This window comes from Rhinolophus sinicus, chromosome 3 (assembly GCF_057876585.1).
Source record: "Rhinolophus sinicus isolate RSI-liver-muscle chromosome 3, RSI-T2T, whole genome shotgun sequence".
Lineage (NCBI taxonomy): Eukaryota > Metazoa > Chordata > Mammalia > Chiroptera > Rhinolophidae > Rhinolophus > Rhinolophus sinicus.
In genome coordinates this window covers 56,337,680-56,357,482 of record NC_142503.1, presented here as the reverse complement: position 1 = coordinate 56,357,482, position 19,803 = coordinate 56,337,680, and the positions used below count along the sequence as shown (strand labels likewise).

The 19,803-nt window shown below is 36.7% G+C and overlaps 1 protein-coding gene, 1 long non-coding RNA gene and 1 other non-coding gene across 3 annotated transcripts in view; all 3 read right to left on the bottom strand.

Annotated features, from left to right (window-relative positions):
* Positions 1 to 2,997: 2,997 nt before the first annotated feature.
* COX7C (cytochrome c oxidase subunit 7C) lies at positions 2,998 to 5,278 on the bottom strand. Its single transcript, XM_019746373.3, has 3 exons — positions 5,097 to 5,278; positions 3,992 to 4,135; positions 2,998 to 3,142 (listed from the first exon to the last, which is right to left on the bottom strand). The coding sequence occupies exons 1-2, from the start codon at positions 5,169 to 5,171 to the stop codon at positions 4,019 to 4,021; spliced, it is 192 nt and encodes a 63-aa protein (XP_019601932.1). The 5' UTR covers positions 5,172 to 5,278; the 3' UTR covers positions 2,998 to 3,142; positions 3,992 to 4,018.
* On the bottom strand, positions 3,253 to 3,315 carry LOC141570912 (small nucleolar RNA Z39). The gene has a single exon (XR_012495354.1). It is a non-coding gene; the product is annotated as a small nucleolar RNA Z39 (small nucleolar RNA).
* Positions 5,279 to 15,698: 10,420 nt separating the features above from the next.
* Positions 15,699 to 19,803, bottom strand: part of LOC141570416 (uncharacterized) — a 165,565-nt gene continuing 161,460 nt past the window's right edge. The window contains exon 3 of the long non-coding RNA XR_012494421.1: positions 15,699 to 15,805. This is a non-coding gene — a long non-coding RNA (uncharacterized LOC141570416). The remainder of the gene's footprint in view (positions 15,806 to 19,803) is intronic.

The following is a 19,803-nucleotide window of genomic DNA, read 5'->3' as shown; positions in this document are numbered from 1 at the left end:
CCTTTCAATCTTAGTTGTGGAGGGTGCTGTTCAGCTCCAGGTCCAGTTGCAGTTTCTAGTTGCAGGGTGCGCAGCCCGCCATCCCTTATGGGAATCAAACCGGCAACCTTGTGGTTGAGAGGACACGCTCCAACTGAGCCATCTGGGAGCTCAGCGGCAGCTGAGCTCAAGGTGCCATGTTCAGTCTTAGTTGCAGGGAGCAGAACCCACCATGCCCTGCTGGACTTGAGGAGTTGAACCAGCAATCTTGTGGTTTGAAAGCCCACTGGCCCATGTGGGAATCAGACTGGCAGCCTTCGGAGTTAGGAGCAAGGAGCTCCAACCCCTGAGCCCATATTCTTAATTAACCCTTTCTTACTGACTCCATAGAAAAATATGGTTATTTTTTTTTCCCTTTAGGGTAGCCAAGCTTAATTATGGAAGCAGTAGTGGCCTCTCTTGAAAAATCGTGTTACCGGCTCCTGCCAAAATTCCTATTCCAGTATTCTGGAGTCAGGGAAACATCTGCATAAGGTATTTTACTTGGCCTAGCTTAGCTTCATGTAGGCATGTACGGGTCCACCCCGTATAATTCTTTCCGAGAATTTTGATTTTTATGGGAATCTTGTGGTTGTGTTGGCTTGAATTAAAAAAACTATGGGAGAATATTTATATAATTATAAAAAATAATATTGTTTAAAATTTCAAGCCAACACAAAAAGTTTTTATATTGAAGTCATGTGCTTATATGAAATTGTGGTTAATTTTATGTCAATTTGGCTGCGCTCTGGTATCGAGATTTGGTTAAACATTACTATGGATTTTTCTGTGAAGTTTTTTTTTGGATGAAATTAGTGATTACTCTTCATGTGGTAGGTGAGTAAGCTTCATTCAATCAGTTGGAGACCTTAATAGAAAAAGACCAACTGCCCAGAAGAGGAAATTCTGCCAACAGATGCTTCAGATGAAAACTGCAACTCTTCAGTACTACCCCATCAGATTTTTGACCTGTCAAACTCCACAATTGCATGAGCCAATTCCTTAAGTAAGTCAATATATACACATCAGGTTGGTTGCATCTCTGGAGAACCCCAATACAGGAACTAAGCATTTTCTGGTCTCTACCACTCACTACACACTAAAAGTCAGCCTGTTGAAAACTTTTTGTGGATGGGACAATCCATGGCACCTACACCAGAACAGGGAAGCGTTTTTATCTCATATACATACAGGTTGGCAAATGTTGTTATAACACAGATGAGAAAATGATTCTTGGCTAGGGCCACGATCTGTGTGGATTGCCTGTTCCCACTTCTGTGTGGGTTCTCTCTGGATACTCTGGTTTCCTTAAACATCCCAAAGATGTGCATGCTTAACTTGCATGTCTAAATTGTACCAGTCGGAGTGAGTGTGGGTTTGTCTGAGTATGCCCTGAGCTGCCAGGATAGGATCTAGCCTCTCTCAACCCAGAGCTGGAATAAACAGGTTGGAAAATAATAGTTTCTATTAATCTTTCTTCAATGTATGGATATGCCACATTTATTTCAACGTTTAATATTAGAAGTGTTTTGGGTCTTTGTTTAGAAGTTTAGTGATTTTTTTTGATCAGAAATATGCTAACTTGTTTATACCAATTAGTCTATGATAAAATTGGTTTCGTTTTCAAGTCACAGAACCTACAGGCAATGTTAAGTGACTGTATAATCCTCAAATACTTTAACCTAGGAAGACAAATTTAATAAATCAGATTTCTACCTACACCTTGCTGTCTGATAATAAATTAACATTTCACTCTTAATGTATTGTAAAACAGAAAAAAAACCCTTCATTTAGGACTTGCCAGACATGTTTTTATATCACTCGTTGACTCTCAAAATTATATGACGTAGGCTCTATCATCATTTTCTCCAAGAAAACAAGAGATAGCTAAATGTAATTTAAGGGCAAAGATTTGAAACAAGAATTCAGAATCATTTTACGAACCCTAAACTTACTCGTTTCTACTTTTCCCAAAAGTAGAAAGCCTCGATGTTCCATTAAAAACTCTCCAAACAACATCTGATTCATCAATGGATAATCAAAAAACAATGACACACAAGTATAGGGAATAGCTGGACAAAGTGACTTGGATTCAATTGCATCAAACTGAGAGAAAAAAATAAAATAAAAAAATAAAGTTTCAGCAAATCAGCAGTTTAACACTAGGGACATATAGGAAACCTAATGTTATTGGGAGGTGTGACCTAGACAGCTGTTTCATTCCATTAAGGGATATAGAATCACCCAGAGCAGTTTCTTAAGAATCCAGAAATATAAACTTTATGTAAATATTCTGGTATTAAATATTGGTTTAAAATCAGTACAGCACCTCCTCTCACCAAAAAGTCTACAGGCCAAACAGACCACCAGTTTATAACCTCTGCTTTATAGTATTCTTCTAACACCAGTGGTATTCTAAAAGTAACCAAACCAGGATTAAAATATTCAGTAGCTACTTTTTCCTTACCCTAATACACAGCCTTAGAAATTAAGTAATTACACTTTATGCGGCAAGCAGCATTTCACTACTCATGTAAATTTGATTCAACAATGCTGAGAGCCATCTTTTACCTCATTTCTACTAGTCGAAGCTCCAGAATAAATCAGTAATATTTCCTACATTCTATTTTACGTGCTGTTACGTTCCATTTCAAATACCATACTTCTAGTCGTGTAAACACGACTAATATTGGTCAGCAGCACATTTATCAAGGCAAAGATTTGTTTTAGGGTATAGGTCTGGAGGTAAAAAACGAAGCTCTTAAACTTTAATCTGTCATCACTATTTGGTTTTCCTCATGATTATCACTCATGGAGAAAAACCAATTTACTCCTTCGAAGTAAAGACTGAAAGTAAATCTTTACTCTCCCTTTAAACTATAAAATCTGAGAATTTAAGACAAAGAAACAAGCTAAATAATACATATTTTGGTCAAAAAACTAACAGAGATATTACCCAAATAAAAAAGTATGCACATGCTCATTATCACATTTTGTATTTCAGAGAGGAGGCATTAAGGATTCATGCCATAAGTTTATTTACAAATATTTCTAGTATGTTGAGTTCAACAGTTTGATCCATTTTTCAAAGTGACTGCACCTCTTAAAATGCTCCTCTTCATATCTGTGAATAAAAACACACAAAAAAACTAATGGTATTTAAAAAATCCCATTCATTTAACAGAAATCATGTAGTTTCATTAATGCATTGTCTGTTCATCAGTTTATGACTGGTACATCAGAAAGCGTTTACAGTATCATGACTTCATTCATACTGATTTGCTTCATCATATGCACCAAAATCTTTCCATATTAATGGCTTGGATAAACCATTTCCCTTCTAAACTTGACAAATACTATCTTTACTCTCCAAAGTATATTTTGGGAATTTATTCCAATTACCCCAGAGCTGCCTATAGTGTTTTTTTTTTGAGGAAAATTCTGCTTATAATTAAGCTAACTAAATATTTTCTTCTCACATAGGGAATTTGCTAACCTCCAGCACACAAGACATATACTAACATTTATTGCCATCAAGATAGACTAACATTTAATTAGTTTACTAGAACTTTATCTGGGTAAGAGTGGAGCTCTGGAACAAGACAGCCTGGGTAAAAATCAGGTCCACCATCACTAGTTGTACAATACTGGGCAACTTAACATTTTTGTCTCGGATCAGGTTAATATCCACTTCATAGACTTGCTAGGGAGCCACATGAGATTATTAACGTAAAACTATGTCTCATAAACAGTAGACCTCAAAAAACCCTGGGCTCAGGTAAAGAAACATTTGCTACTAGGTTTATTAACCAGTCTCCATCAACGTCATCTATACACTTCCCTTCAGCAATTAGCCCTACCCACAAAAATGTATTTGTAATTTTTTTTCCCTTGAGGGAGGGGTGGAGAAGAGATGAAGAAAGAAATAAAAGAGAAAGCATTGCTTCTCTTTTATTAGAAATCCACTAATTACCTGTTTCACGGATTAAGTAAAACATCCTTATTTTTTAAGCAGCTGGTGTCTTACTATAAAGAAAGGTGCGGCAAATCCAGATCCAAAGTACAGAGTCATCATAACTAGCAACCGCCACTTGTTTTCCACTGAAAATGGCAAATTCTGTTGGGGGCAAAAAAAGAGAACTTCAAGTCATCTGATTGTATCGATCAAAAAAAAGTACACAGGAGATACCAAATTTTTTTTCTTTACATTATCAGGGTATACATGCCATATATCATAGCAGCACCTTTTAAAACATTATCCTTTAAGTCCTATGACCTTCACCACACTAAAAGGTAAAAACATATCTGGCTTTACTGAGCACCTGATCTTCAGAACTCAAGTGTAAAACAGCGAGAAGCTCTTTATTTTAGAAAATCGAAAATGCTCTCCAAAAGTCATTGTATAACAGAATGGAGCATTGCTCTAGTTTACTGTTTGTTGGAAAACTACTTTATTCAGTAAAGAAGGGACAGGTTAATGTTACTTGCACTAAGGCTGACGTTTTCATAACCAAGCGGCTCTACCTTCAACACCGTTTTTCTCAGCCCTTTACTACTCAGGCCTCGCGTAACCCTCGGAGGTTCTTACTGCTAACTATGCGATATAAGCTATTTATATTTGAAGCTAAACCCAACCTTACCCGAGGGTTAATAGTTATAATTTGATCAACTAGTTAGATAAGATCAGACTCACAACCAAAGGCCCTCATGTCTTCATTACTTTCCAATGACCTTCACTCCTAGTCCGGTGACCTCTAGCTCGACTTTGAGACACGATGTATCCGCCGCCAGTATCTCCACAGCCCTTTAGATCTTGGAGGGCAAGGAGGGGGGGCGCTAAGGCTGGGTAGGGCTTCCAGCTCTACCTACTCATTACCTTCCCGACTAAGGCTCGCATCCAGGGTCCTGTGCCTTCTCCCTGTGCTTTGGTCCCAGGGAGAAATGGAAAGCTAGCCGGCGTCCCAGACCAAATTTCCGGCTTACCTTCTCCCTCTCCACCGCCCATAGCGGCCTTGGGAATTCAGCGAGTCGAAACCAAGTGCCCCCTCCCCAGCGAACCCGGGCCCCTACACACTAACCTTCCCTGGGCCCTCCTCATAGTGGCTTCTACGGACCACAGAGGTTGTGAACCTCCGGATGCTCTGTCCCAACATAGCGCTGTTGGGAGGCCTGCAAAAGGCGCAGAGACCGAAAACGGAGGAAATGGCGGTTCCTCCTTTTCTCGCGACCTAGTTCCTCGGAGTGAAGTGGCCGAAAGGTAAGGTGGGAAATGGGGCTGAGAAAGGGCGGTCTCCGAGAATTGTGGGAATTGTAGTTTAATACCTCGATGCGCCTTGTTGGCCCGGAAGGATTGTGGGAAATGTAGTCTCACGCCAGGCTGAGGGAGCAAGAGAAACTCTGTTGTTCGTGACCAGCAGTGATTCATTCAGACCTGAGTTCTTATCGAGTTCTTGACAGGATTCTTGAGGTCTGCGTCCAGACGATTTTACTGAATTTAGTGAAGCAGTTTCACCACGTGTGCTCTAGTTTATGAAACATGAAAATGAACCTCTCCCTTTTCCCTTTTTGTTACTATAAACGAGGTGCCTGTGAATTGCAGTACTCTGCCAGAGCTGAGAGAGATTCGTGTTACAATCTTATCTGAGGAAACAGTGTAAACGCAAGTAACCAACGAATATGCAGTGCAAAGGAGTCAGAGAGAAAACTGAGTTGAGTGCTAAGGGAAGGATTCCTGAAGTTATAGGGCACTGAAAAGGACAGAAGTACGGACAGGGGCCAGAGAAAACTCAAGGCCAGTACGAGTATGGCATTTTCTGAATGGAAGAGAGAAGCGGCCTCTGATATCTGGAGCTGGCCTGGACACGGAATTGGTATTCTGCTGAACGTAAACAATTTCACAGAACATCAACATCCGACAAAAATCACTGTGTCAGTGATGGATCAAGAAAATAAGAATCACTGTACTATCATCTCTGAACGTAGACAAGACATGAACCTTGTCCAGGTCACAAAAAATGACCAAAATCACCATATCCAGTCTAATATGATGACTTCTGCTTCTTTGCCAATTACAACCTCAACCTTGAACTAATCTTTCTTCTTCCTAAATAAGACTTAGTAAGACACCCAAAGTTATGGAAAACAAGTTCAAATTCTATAAGTCCTAACACTTTACTGAGATGCCCATGGTTCCTCATGGTATTCAGTCTCTTTTACCTCAATGAGTAAAACCCAGTTTGTTCAATTACAGGTGTGTTCCTGGTGGTCTTTGACTAGCGGGCATTGGGAAGAAACCAGTGATAAATGAGGCTGGAGAATTTGTATGTTAGACTGTGGAAGGTCCTGGTAACCTGAATCTTATGTTATTCATCTGTGGGAACGTGTACTTGTATGTAGCCTCAGATGGCCCATTTATATAACAGTGCTAAACAAAGTTGAATAAGACCCAAGTTTTATTTTGACAATTGGGTATAAAAAGTGTGTTTAGTGTTTTTTTAAGTTTTGAAAGAGACTAAAGAAAAAAACTATGTTTTATTTCTACAAGTACCTTCTGATTGACTAGAAATGAATGTAATACATTATATAACTGGTGTTTGTCTCCTAATAGATATATGATATTCAATTTTGAAAAAAAACTCCCATGCAGCAACTTTTTGCATTAAAGGACTCTGATTTAACCATAATTGGAAAATGTTTCCACATTTAATACTTCTGGATTGACCTTTTCAATCTAATGTAAGTAATAACCTCTGTATAATTGGTTCATTGTTACTTTTAATTCACATTAATTGAGTCTCCTCTGTATCTGGCTTCCAGATAACTCCAAAGAGAATTCCAAGAAAGATTTTAGCACATGGCTTTGGAATTGTCTTCCTCTTCATAGTACCTGTGGCAAATTAAAGATAGCTACAAATTCTTTTTATCGAGAGATGAGGTCTATGCCCTCTCTCCCTGAATCTGGATGGACTCTGTGACAATTTTGACCAAAAGATGTTGGCATAAGAGATGCTGTGCCAGTGTCCTGCACAGGCCTGTGCTATTGGCAACTTCTTTTCCTGGTTTTTTTTTGGGGGGGATACTTGCCTTTGGAACCCTGAGCCTTTATGTAAGAAGTTTGACAAGTCTGCTGGAAAGACCTTAAGAACCCACCAAAAGAAGATGGGGATGGGCTTAGGTGTCAGGCATGTGAGTGAAGCTATCTTGGACCCTCCAGTCCAGTCCAGCTGCCAGCTGAATATACATTACTGGTGACCCCAGTCAATGCTGTATAAAGAGCTGCCCAATTTAGCCCTGCCCAAAATGCTGATCTACCAATGTGAGATATAGTAAAATGATTGTTCTTTCAGGCCATTTAGTTTGAGGTAGTTTGTCATGTGGTAACAAATGACTGGAACAGACACCTAGAAGTAATGCTGTTTTATTTAGGGAAATTATCTGTTATGAGAAGAACAGAGTTTCTCAACATCGATCTATACATTTAGAAGTTTGGTGGTGTCATTTAAAATATTTATCTTAAAATGAGTGTTTTTGTCAAAGGGCCAAACTGAGCACAAAGGAAAATTTTATGTAAGTTTCCATATTGCTTTTCTTAATTGCTAATTAATAACCAATTAATAAATTAGCTAAATAATTAACATACCCTGAGTTTAGGGGTTTTATGTTAATTTTGATCTCTTAAATTCACCATGGAAGAAAAAAGAAGCTTAAAGAAATCTGACAAGCTTACATTTTTGAATAGGTATTGTGATGAATTAAAGATGGCTATAATTTCTTTGTTAATGCTTCTAATGGAGAGGTGCGGCCTATCTCCCCTCCTCTTCACCTTTAGTAAACTGCTTGACCAATAGAATGCAGCAGAGTGACATTCTGAGACTTCTGAGGCTGGCTTATAAAAAGCATTGCAGTTTTCATTCAGGCAACTGGAATGTTTTCTTGGGAGAAGTCAGCCACCATGTAAGAACTCTAACTACCCTGAGGTAGCCTGGAATATGAGGAAGCCCAAGCTAACCATTTGGAGAAGCCACATGTGTGAAGGAGGGGAGTGGGAAGGAAAGGAAAGACGAGGGGAGAAATATGACATATGCCTGGTCAGCCTCAGCTCTTTCTGCCATCCCCAAGCCCAGGCATCAGATGTATAAGTAAAGAAGTCTGTGGTGACTCCAACCACAGTTATGATTTGCCTACACCTATATGAAGATGTTAAGCAAGAACTGCCCCCGCGGAACCCATCAGCCTCTAGAATTATGAGACAACATTGTTAAATAAATTGTTGTTTCAAGCGACTAAGATTTGGGATAGTTTGTTATACAGAAGTAGAATCCTGGAACAGGTATCATACACAATTTCGGATCCACATGCCTAACAATCTAAATTCAGTCATAATAGTAAGCAAGAAAAATGTGAATAATTCTAGAGAAACTTTTGATTCAGTTTGATACTCTTTTGCTATAAAATGAATTTTAAGAGAAATGAGACATTTCGTGGATTGGTACAAAATAGAAAACATCTTTAGGGACATGAGGTTTACTCTGAAGTTATATTTTTAAAAATACAATCCAATTATTTTAAGTAGTGTGTAAGGTGTATATCTTAGAGTGAGCAATGTACTTTCTAGACCCACATGAGTCTTTGGAGACTGAAATTACATTACATAGAACAGTATATCTGAAAATTAAAGTGCAGTATTTGTCATTTCTTTCAACAACTACTATATCATATTTTGAAGAACTAGGTTAGAGTTTATTTAGAAATAAATTGTTTAGTGAAGAAGTTATATATTTCTGTCTTGCATTGAAAAGCTTGAGTTTCTTTTGTTTTTAAGTTTTCATAATGTCCCACTATTGTAAAGTCAGAACTTCATCTTAATTTCTATTTGAAATTTTACATTTAGAGGGTAAAACAAACAAACAAACAAACATCTCAGTTCAGGAAAGGAGAAAATGTGATTCCACTGAGGCAGTTAGGGTTGGAAAGTATTGTGCCAGCTGATTTAGTGAAGGAAGAAAAGTTTTGCAAAAACAGTGCTTACTTGATCAAGCTGTGTATTTTCTCTCCATCTTGTTTCATTAGTTTTTATACCACTTTTTCCTAAAAAGCATCTCATGTTTCTCATTCCAAATGTATTGCTTAATCTCAATATGAGTTTAAGGACAATTAACTTATTTTAGATTAACTATGATATACTTATTTGACATTGAGAATTACCAAGCATAGGCAGATATATTTTTTACAAGATGAATGCAGAAACTAACATTTCTCAAAGTGAAAATCACTGATTCATGTTATATTTATATTCCATCTGCATCTTGACTTAACTTACAATTATACTTGTTATCATCACTTTGAACAGGTTTCTTAATTAACTACAGCATTTCCTGCTTGTTTCTATAAGTGGAATACTAAATGATTAAATAGTTGAATTTACTTATTTTAGGAAAACAGTCTAAATGAGGAAGGGGATTTTGAAAATGAATCCCCTTGGAGGTATCATTCTAAAAAACAATCCTTTTTTGTTAGAGTAGAAGTGAAAAATACATAGGAGGTATTTGAGAGTAGAACCAAATTTCTTGCATTACATTTGGTAATTATAAAGAACTGCAAATAAGGACTACGTGGAAATCTTGATTTAGAACCATTACTGATGATCAATGCATATAAAGCTGCTGCAACTATATGTTTCTACCATTCTGATGAGATTGTAGGAATCCAATCAAAGGCATTCTGTTTCTCTAAGACAATGGTCTGGCAGCCACTGGGTTAACACACTCCATCAAGATATATTTGTTTATAACAGTTTTTGTATTTGTCTTTTTCAGCTTAGACTCTAAAGAAAAATGGGATTTACTTGAGAACAACATTATGCACTTTGAGAAATTATTACCGACTTCATCAAACAGTTCTTTCAGACATTTCAACTAATTATAAAATTATTACACAAAGGGGGTTAAGTGTAATTTCCTGTTCTCTTTTTATTCCTCAATTAAGCTAGACTTTCACTGAACAGCATTCTTAAACTGTATCATTATCCCTGAGTTATGCTCAGCATCTTCTTACCATTTTGTACTGAGGGATTTTATAAATAACAGACTTATGAAACTCATTGCTGGGTTTACTGTGGGCATTTTTTTTTTTTTCCTTTGAGGATGTGTTTCAATATATTTCACTGTATCGCTTTTATGAGGACCCACAGGAGAAATTTCTCTGTGGTCTTAGAACTAGAATAAACGTGTTTTTCCCAGGTAGCTGATTTGCTTTCACCTTATGAGTACAGTGAATAACAAACTTCATTGTAATTTTTTCCTGATACTGGTTCCTAGAAAGCTTAGAGCCAAGTGTGTGAACCCTTCAGTGGAGAGGATGAATGTATTTTGTGTACTTTACACCTGACTCCATCTTCTTTTCTAAATTTATTTACCTTTACTTTTCTCCCCAATTTTAAATTTATCTTGTTATATAGTATGTGTCTTTGTTCTGTACCCTAAATGTTTTCTGGGACAATATTAGCATGAAAATAAACTAATAAATCATAAATTCTCCTGACATAGAAAGCTGTTGTAGTGTTACTTGTGTGTGTGATGGGCCGTTGAGTCGGCTCTGACTCCTGGCCACTTATGAATGAGTGAGGTCCACAGTGTCCTGTTCTCAACAGCCCTGCTCAGCTCCTGTAGACTCATGCCTATGACTTCCTTTATGGAGCCAAAACATTTCACATGCAGTCACATGCTGCCTTCTATTTTCCTCAGTATTATTGTCTTTTCCAAAGAACCGTGCCTTCTTGTGATGTGCCGGAAGGAGGATAGCTTCAGTTTTGTCATTTCTGCCTCTCATGAGGTATGAGGCTTAATTTGCTCTAGCACCCACTTGTTCATCTTTCTGGAGATCCAGGGTACCTATAGAGCTCTCCTGCAATACTTGACCTATTTTGTCTCTTCTTTGCTTTATGGGGCCTGAGCTCAGCAAGTTAGTTAAAGCTAGCTAATATAACAAATGATCCCAAAATGTTAATGTCTTAACAGAATAAAGATTTATTTCTCAGTATGTTATAATCTGAATCAGATGCTCAGCATGCGATTTTCCATGTGGTCATTCAAGTGCCACATCTTCATGGGCCTCTGCTCATCCTCCGGATGGGCCCTGTCTGCCACCATGCTGAGAAGGAGAACGTGGAGGCTCCCACAGGGTTGTTCAGGGCCAGGTCAGCAGGTGGCAGCACTACTTGTGCCCACATTATAATGCCCAAACCAATCACATGCTACCACCTAGATGCAGGAGGTCTGAGGAATTGAGATTTCTGTGTGGCTGAGAGGAAACTGGAAATGGTTTGGTTGAACACATGGCATCTCCTTCATGGAGCCCTTCTAGTTTCTTGTTGGAATCTTACAGTGCCGCTGCGAGAATTCAGTATCCAGTGGTTACATATAATCTTGGGACTTTGCTACAGTGGGGGCAAATTCTGTAATTTCTTGTTCCTGCACATTTCCCCAGAGTTACTCAACCTGGAATCAGACTGACATTGGTTCAAAACCAAGATATACCCTAACATTTAGCTTTGGACAAATTGCATGACCTTTCTTCATCTTGCAAATGGGGACAATAATGTTACCTACTTTATAGGGTTGGTTAACTGAAATATATGCTGTTTCAGAGTGTTCTATTAGCAAAAGCCCCCAGCACATCCCCCTTTTGGGGTTCCCCTCCACATGTCATGTTTAAACTACCTTTCTGTCTTTTCTCAACAGATTGGCCACTGCAATATGTAGGTCTGAAATATATTTAAAAAAAAGGTTGAGGCATTACTAGAATGTAAGCTCCCTGAAGGTGGTGAGTTTTGTTTTTTTCTGATCAATTATGAATCCATCTTAAGTATCCTCCATGAAGACATTCAGTGAATACTTATTGAAAACAACGAATGAAAAATGTGGCAGTTTAAATTTAAATACAAATATGTACTATTTTGAATGTGAGATTATGATTTAATTTTTAAAATCCACTTTTTTGAGGCATAACTTACATGTAATAAAACATATCTATTTTGAGTATACTGTTTGACAACGGTATACACTCATTAACCAATACCATAGTTTAAGATATAGAACATTTCAATCACCCATGATTTACTTTTAGCAATATACTTTAAAATGATTGATTTGTTAACTGCCTATGAGCACCCTCAGCCTTCTCAATTAAAGCCCAACCTGTACTCAGTCCTGTAAAAGTGAGACCCTATGGCAGAGTTTCTCAACAGGGGTCTATTTACATTACGGGCCAGATAATTCTTTATTGAGGGTGATGTCCTGTGCATTACAGGATGCTTACCTACATCTCTGGCATCCACCCAGTAGATGCCAGTAGCATTCTCCCTCCCATGTTGTGACAGCCAAGTGTGTCTCCAGACATTACCTACAGTCCCTTCTGCTGGCAAAAATCATTTGGGGTTGAAAACCACTGCCCTGTGGCCAACTCTTCAGGGCAATGTGAGTCAACAGAACACACGCTTGGTCTGAGCCAATGCTTCTGCACTTGCTGAGATCTGCCGGGGGAATCACAGTGCCTGACCCTTCTGAGTGAGAGAAGGCTCAACTGTCTTAGGCTTCTGCAATCCGCTGGCATGGTGCCCACTCCCTTCTCTGCCATTAGTGTGTGCCAGTCACCGCCTGCAGGGCTGACCATTTATAAGCTTCTGTTGATCCTCCTCTCTGTTCTACACCGAGTCCAGGGCAGATGGGAAGTGGTAATAAAGCTTGCTTTTGTTTTATTCCTATCTTATGAATCTGTGTTCTCTGAGACGCACTCACTTAGAACATAACGAACCTGTCCTTAGTTCTACCTTTAAAAATAGACAATTAATTTTTAATTAAATGAACACATGTACTTAGCATTGCATCCGGCAAGTCATAATGCTCAATACATAGCAGTTATTATCATTACTTCTTTACCACTGTTTTTATTGCTGCTGCTCTTTTTTCCTCTTTTACTTGTGCTGGGATCACTCTTACCTTCATCATACTTGCCACACTTTCTTTGTTTATATCATCAGCTTTTATAGTAAGGCCACACCAACTGTGCTCACATGTCCCCAAAATATTTAATTTCTCAAGCCACCCAGGTCACCACGGCACCCCTGCTTCCTAGACTCTTGGGTCACCGATCATACATTTCTCAGCTTTTGATGTAAGATATTTATTATTACTATTATTATTATTATTAATCAGTTCCTTAGAAAATCCCATCATTATCTGAATGGGAAGAAACTACTTTCCTGACTAGTGCCACTCGAAAAACCATCTTCTGAAGGACAACAACCCAGACTTTCTGACTCTGATAGTTTTCTACTTTTCTATCTTGCCTGGAAGAGCTATGGAACTCCGCACTTAAACCATATGCATGTTTTGAATAAGAAAGGTAAACAGAGCATTTGATTAAAAACATCTACTAAAGTTCATTTAAAGATACATAAAATAATTTTAAAAAAAGACTATAAACTTAAGATGTGAGAGAATGCCTATCTTACTCACCGGATGAGGAAATCAGAATATTGTTCCTTTAATGTGAGGAGAAGAACCCAAATCACGCAGGAAATCTTGAGTGTGGTGGCCTATTAAAGAAGTGTCAAAAGTTCAGAAATTACAGAAGTAAAACCAACGAATCACTAATGTAGTGATTAGTAAAAGTTTATTGAGGGGAGTTGGGAGATGGGCAAAAAAAGTTTTAACAAAATTTTATTGTTTCTGACAATTGCAAACCATTTTTGTCCTTTCTAAAGAAATTACTGTACAGATATAATTTTAAAGAGAAATTTAAGGCATCCATGCTAAAACTTTTACACTGCTAGGGATTTTTTTGTACTAGTGATTCTATTTGGAAATTCAGTACATAATGTTAGATACAGTCTAATGGTATGTGATTTTACGAATGAGCCAGTTCAGATTATAAATAATGTAAGGAAAATTTGGATATGCCAGAAAAAAAAATACAGAAAATTTTACAATCAATTTTCTAAGAAAATGCTATCTCATATCTTTAAGAATATGTATTATATTAAGCTTTCAGTATAGTATATAAGATGATTCTAAGCAAAGAATGAAATAATCTTCAAAGAGCAATAAAGTAACCAAAGTGAAATATAGAATTTACGTTAAATCTTTTCCTTGTGAAATATACAGATAAATGAAACAAAAAAATAGATTTTGACATGTCTTATTACCCTCTTTGGTGCCTGTAGAAATAAGTATATTATGAATTTTTAAAATAGAAGTTTAAAAAAGCCTAACAACTAAATATAAAAAAAAAATATTTTGAAGGGGAAAGTAATCAAACAATAAAAAAAAAAAAAACAGTAAATTTTTCTTTAATAGTATTTAATATTTTAGGTATTTATTAATAACTAGTATTAATAATAATTTTAAAATGGAAGTATATAGAAGGTTTTCATCATTATTTAAAATTTAAGTGTGCATATATTTCCTTTGAATAACAGTTGGTCTATAAGAGACCAAATGTACAGTTTCTAAGTTCATTGATTTTCAGTTGATAAGAAAAAAAGGATGATATTGCATAAAATTGCTCCTTCTTAGATTTTATTGGTAAAATCTGAAATGTGTTTTGATTACTTAAAAATAAGATGGGCTGACAGTACTGATACAAAAAAACATTGAGTATAAGATTTTATTATCTTATTTAGCCTAATATTTTATTTATTTAAAACAAACTTTCTTTAAGGATGAGGTAACTTTTTTTTAAAGGAAGAAATGACTTAAGCAATAAAAATATGAAGGTACTAAAGAAAAATCTCCCAAGTTGGATAACTTGAAAAAAAAAATCAATCCCATTATATTATTAAATGTATACTGATTTTAGGCAGCATAGTGAGAGGTAATTGCAGTGCTTCTTCCTGTGCAGCCAGAGGGTGAAAGAGAATGTTTTGGAAGATGTTCAACATTTAATTATCTTAATTCAGATTTTTCCTAGTGAATGTCAATATTTTTAACCAGTTAAATTCAAATGCTTATTTTATATTGTGTAGTACACAGAACATGTCAGAACTCATAAAAATGTAAATGAAACAAAGGAAAATGATAATATTTCTTTAGCATTCTTTCTCTTTTATTAGCATATTAAAAAAATGCCCAGTTGGCTATGTCTGTGAATATTCTTGCTTATGTATGCATAAATAGTACCAGAAATCGTAAAGAATGATGGATGTTTTTATCAGATATTAATTACAACTGTCTGTAACTTTGAACTATAACATAATTTAGAAAAGTTTAAGCAGAAAATTAACCATAGTAAGAAAGCAGAATTTTTGCAGTAGAAACATATTCTACATGCTAACAATGCGTATTTCAGTTTTTCTTGCTGATCATTAAATTCTGTTTTCTAAAGATAAAAGAGATATCCTTGTAAATGCAGAGATTCTAGCTACAGCCAAACAGAACCTTCATACTTGTGAGACCACTGGGCCTCCAGGTCCAGTAATCTGTCTCTGATAACAACACCCAGTCACTTTGTGCAGCACACGAACGTGGTTCTTAAAGGTCTGGGTCTGCATGGATTTCATAAATGAGGCTTTATTCTCGAGTGCATCTAAGTTCCATAAGCATAATAAAATAGTTTTTTACCCCACAAATGTGGGTTGGTTTTTATGCATCAATAAACAACTAGAATATAACTTGTTACCTGAAAATGAGGTGCTACTGTTGTTTTGGGGATCAGAAAGTGGGCTGTCTTTCTGTTTGTGTCTCTGTTGTCACATGGCATTCTCCCTCTGTGTTGTACCCAAATTTTCTTCCTCTTATAAGGAAACCAGTCATATTAGGCCTACCTTAATAATCTCATTTTAACCTGATTACATCTGTAAAAAACCTTATGTCCAAATAATTTACAGATACCATGTGTTACAACTTCAACGTATTTTTTTTGAGGAGGCACGATTTAACCCATAACAATGGAGCACCAGAAAAGTGGAGGGGGTCTGGCTAGTGTACCACCAGCATTGACTGCAAGTTCTTTCTAAGTTCTCAGTTTCCTCATGCATTGAATGTTTGAATATACTAAATTACTGACATACTGAATAATTTTCAGGTGTTTTTTTATGTGTTTGCACTTTTTTATGTGTTTGCACTTTTTCTTGCCTAAATTATATCCTTTCCCCTTCCGCTTAGCAAAAGTCTCCTTATCTTTAAGAACTATCATATCTTTAGGACAACCTTCCCTGACCCTTCCTGTCTCTCCATACCAAGCCACTCACTCCATTCCAGATGAGCTTATTTATTCATTCTTTAAAAAAAGTTTAACGCATATTATGTGGCACAATACTAGATATTAGACAGGGTCCTTGGTTATTGGGAATACAGACCTTGCACCTAAGGAAGGTTACAATCTAGTAGAGGACACAAAATACAAATAGTTATAACAAAGTTTTAGTAAATGATAAAGTCGTCATAGCATGCTATAGTCACTGTGAGGAAGAAATATCAAGCATAAACAATGGCAGAGATCTACAGAATGACACAAGTCAGGAAGATTCTGACACAATAAAGATGAACATTTTAAATGCAAAAAAAATTCTAAATTGGTCCTTTAATAAAGCACCTATTTTTGATTCAATAAATGTTCTCTACTACATAACAGTTTTGTTACTTCATTCATTGAATCATTCGTTCATTAAATTTAACACTTATTACTGGAATGAGGCACTGAGCGAAGTTCTGTCAGACACGTCTGCGTTGTTTTAAAACAAACATTAAGTGTAGGTAATGGGAAAAAATATACTTATTGCCTTTAAAGTTAATGTAGCAACTTCTTCTTTTGAACTGTTGATCAAGCTGTATTTATCTATAGTGATTAGTGTCCTAGAAAAAGTTTTGTCAATAGGTATTTTGTATATCTCAAAGCAGTCCTTAAATAGCCTAAAGATAATTTTCCTAAACAGGCATTTTAGAACTTTCAACATTTTAGTTACAAGTGATGATTGTCTGCAATAGTAATTTTCTTGTCTTAATGGCAATAAGCTGCTTATTATTTTTTAAGAAAATGTCAACAATTGTTTCTGTTTAGAATGCTGCCTTTTCTCCAGAAGCTGATAAAATACTCTGCTTACTACTGATAGTGCAGTAAAGTGTGAATGAAGATGACAATCTCCAAGAATAACAAAAAATTCCACACTGAGTTCTGATAGATTGGTTTTAATATCACTCATTACCCTGAAATAGTGATTTGGGGGTACAAACATGCTTTACTATTACACAGGTTTATATTCATTTATATTCTTAACGGGAATGAATACATAGTATTTCACCAGTTCATCCAGTTTCTTGTATCGCTAATATTACATAATAAAGAACTAATTTTAGTTGATATCTCATACTAGAGCCATACTTTATATTTGAGACTGCAATAACAAGGATTAAACAGAAATATCAGGTTAACTGGTTAACAGGAGTGTTGGCTTTTTCTTTCTGAATCAATTTAGGACAGGGATTGGCAAAAGTGTGTTTGTCAAATGTCTTTTCTAGTGACATTAAATAAGAGAAACTGACATACATTAGTTTTTCTTCTTCTATTTTTTTCAATATGACTTTTCACAACCCTGAAATGCATGTAAGTGATACAATACAAATGAGAAGGCTTTCAGCCAGGCCTTTCTGAGAAATTCTTCTGCTAAAAATGGTCTTAGTTGTCTGACAGGCCAGCTATTAAACCTCTTGGTGATGATATCACCACTGGCTTCACCTGGTTCCTGTGGGGCATGTAAGCAGTCAGTGGTAACTACTGCAGGGCCTACATATTTGTGCTTTCTGGTTAAAAAAACACTCAGACTATAAGTGCCGCCCTTTGCTTCAGGAGTATACATGTTTCCCATTATGGAAAGCAGAGCATTCCTATGAAACTTTGCATAAGCTGAAATGATGTAAAGCAAAGAAGAAGCAATCACTATTAATTTATATGGAAAGTTTTCTGAGCATTCCCAGAGACAAAAATAACCTGCCGAATCATACCCAATACACTTAATTATGTCCAGTTTTATGCTCAGCATTAACACCCTTATGAGCTCTCTTAAGTTTTTCTGATACCATAGAACACGTCTTGCTAACAGATGCACAAAATAAATGGAGATAAAGCACAGATGCTCACAGACACAGGGCAAAGCTATGGCAACTTGATACTGAGATGCGGAGATGCCGAGTGTGGTTTCTGGGGGAGATGTTTGGCAGTGCCCCTGTCACTGTCCCAGGTGCGTGCTGCCTCTATAAAGGCTTGGGCTCCAAGCAAAACAAAAGCTAAATGCGATCTTCCCTTTTTTGCTTTTTTTCATAAAACTGAAAAATCCACTTCAGATTCCTTTCGGTTAGCATATGCAGGTACTAATGTGGGTCTTTCGTCAAAGCCCAGTGGCGTAAAGTGAACTTTTGAAAAGTGGTAGGTACCTACGAGTATATCCTACTGACAATTCTCACCTGTCTAATCCAGTGAGTTTTAAATCGTATCCCTTTTCTCTTTCCGTTTTTCTTTTTCCTTTCCCTTTTAGTTTTCTTAAAAAAAGTTTTTTGTGTGTGTCATTAACAGGAATTCATATCTGGTATGACTTAACTGTATTTTAGAAGGTCATCAGATTGCAAGACTGCTCCCTTAAAACATTTTTGTGCTACTGTTTTTTAAAAAACTAATAGTTTAAAAAGTTGTTGTTAATAAAAATGTCAATGTGAAATTAAAAAAAAATGGTTTTAATGCTCAAAGAAAGCTGACCTTTCCAGAACATTGATTGCCCAAAATTACCCTCCTAGTGTAAATGGTGGGGTCTACATGGGTTTTGAACTCAGCTTAACTCCAAGGACCTAGGCTTTTAAATAAAAACTATGGAAGTTGCAATTTTACAAGTAGAGACATTTTAGTACCAGTTTTATTACTGCGTTATTATGATTTCTTTATTTTATCCCTTCATCCACCCTCGGGTGCTGACTCCAGAACACTGTTGCTTTTACTTTCACATTCTTGTATAATTTTATGTCAGAAACCTGTGGTCATTAGTACAACTCCCCACTCTGAAATCTGAGAACATTTGGTCACTGGACATTCCATTAGGCTGGCACTAATAGTCTCTCCTTTAAATTCATTATTTATGTAGTCAGTAAGGATCAATGGAGTTGGGTATTATCAGCGCTCAGCGCTCAGAGGACAGAGGAAGGAGGAAGTGGCAGTAGTCCACAATGTGGAAGAGTTTTACAATGACCATTTTCTAATGCCTTTCAGCTAGAGTGCTTAGTGAAGATCCATTTCAAACAGCTTACATTCATCAGCCCTGGGGTGAGGGGAGGTGGAGGGGGCAGGACACTTACTGCAGTTACTAGATTGCTCCATTTTTGACCACAGTTTTGTCTATAAGGCCAAAGTTTTGGATGAAGAAATATTCTGTGAACCACAGATTTTATATAAAATTTTTTCCCCTAAAAAATAGAAACCTGCCTTTTTTGTCCTTTCTGGTTCTGTCCTACTGGAGCATGATGGATCCACCAGCATACCGATTTTCTATTACTTTGTATCCTATGAAATTCCTCCCTTGATTTAATATTTCAATGTTACTGCTACCCTATTTCTCTGCTTCAGTCCATAAACTCCATAACATCATTGTTTTCACACAGTATATCTACTTTCTTACCTCTCATTTGCTCTATCTCTCCAGTCTGGCTTCTATCTCTATCACTCCACTGAATCTTCTATTTCCTGTTCCATATTTTGTCAACTCCCTTGTTCATTTATCATCTTACTTGATAATAGTATGAGATGTAT

Coding starts and splice junctions, on each gene's coding strand:
- COX7C (XM_019746373.3), bottom strand. CDS start 5,171: ATGTTGGGACAGAGCATCCGGAGGTTCACAACCTCTGTGGTCCGTAGA. Junction 4,136..5,096: donor ATGAGGAGGGCCCAGGGAAG/GTTAGTGTGTAG, acceptor TGCCCCCAACAG/AATTTGCCATTTTCAGTGGA.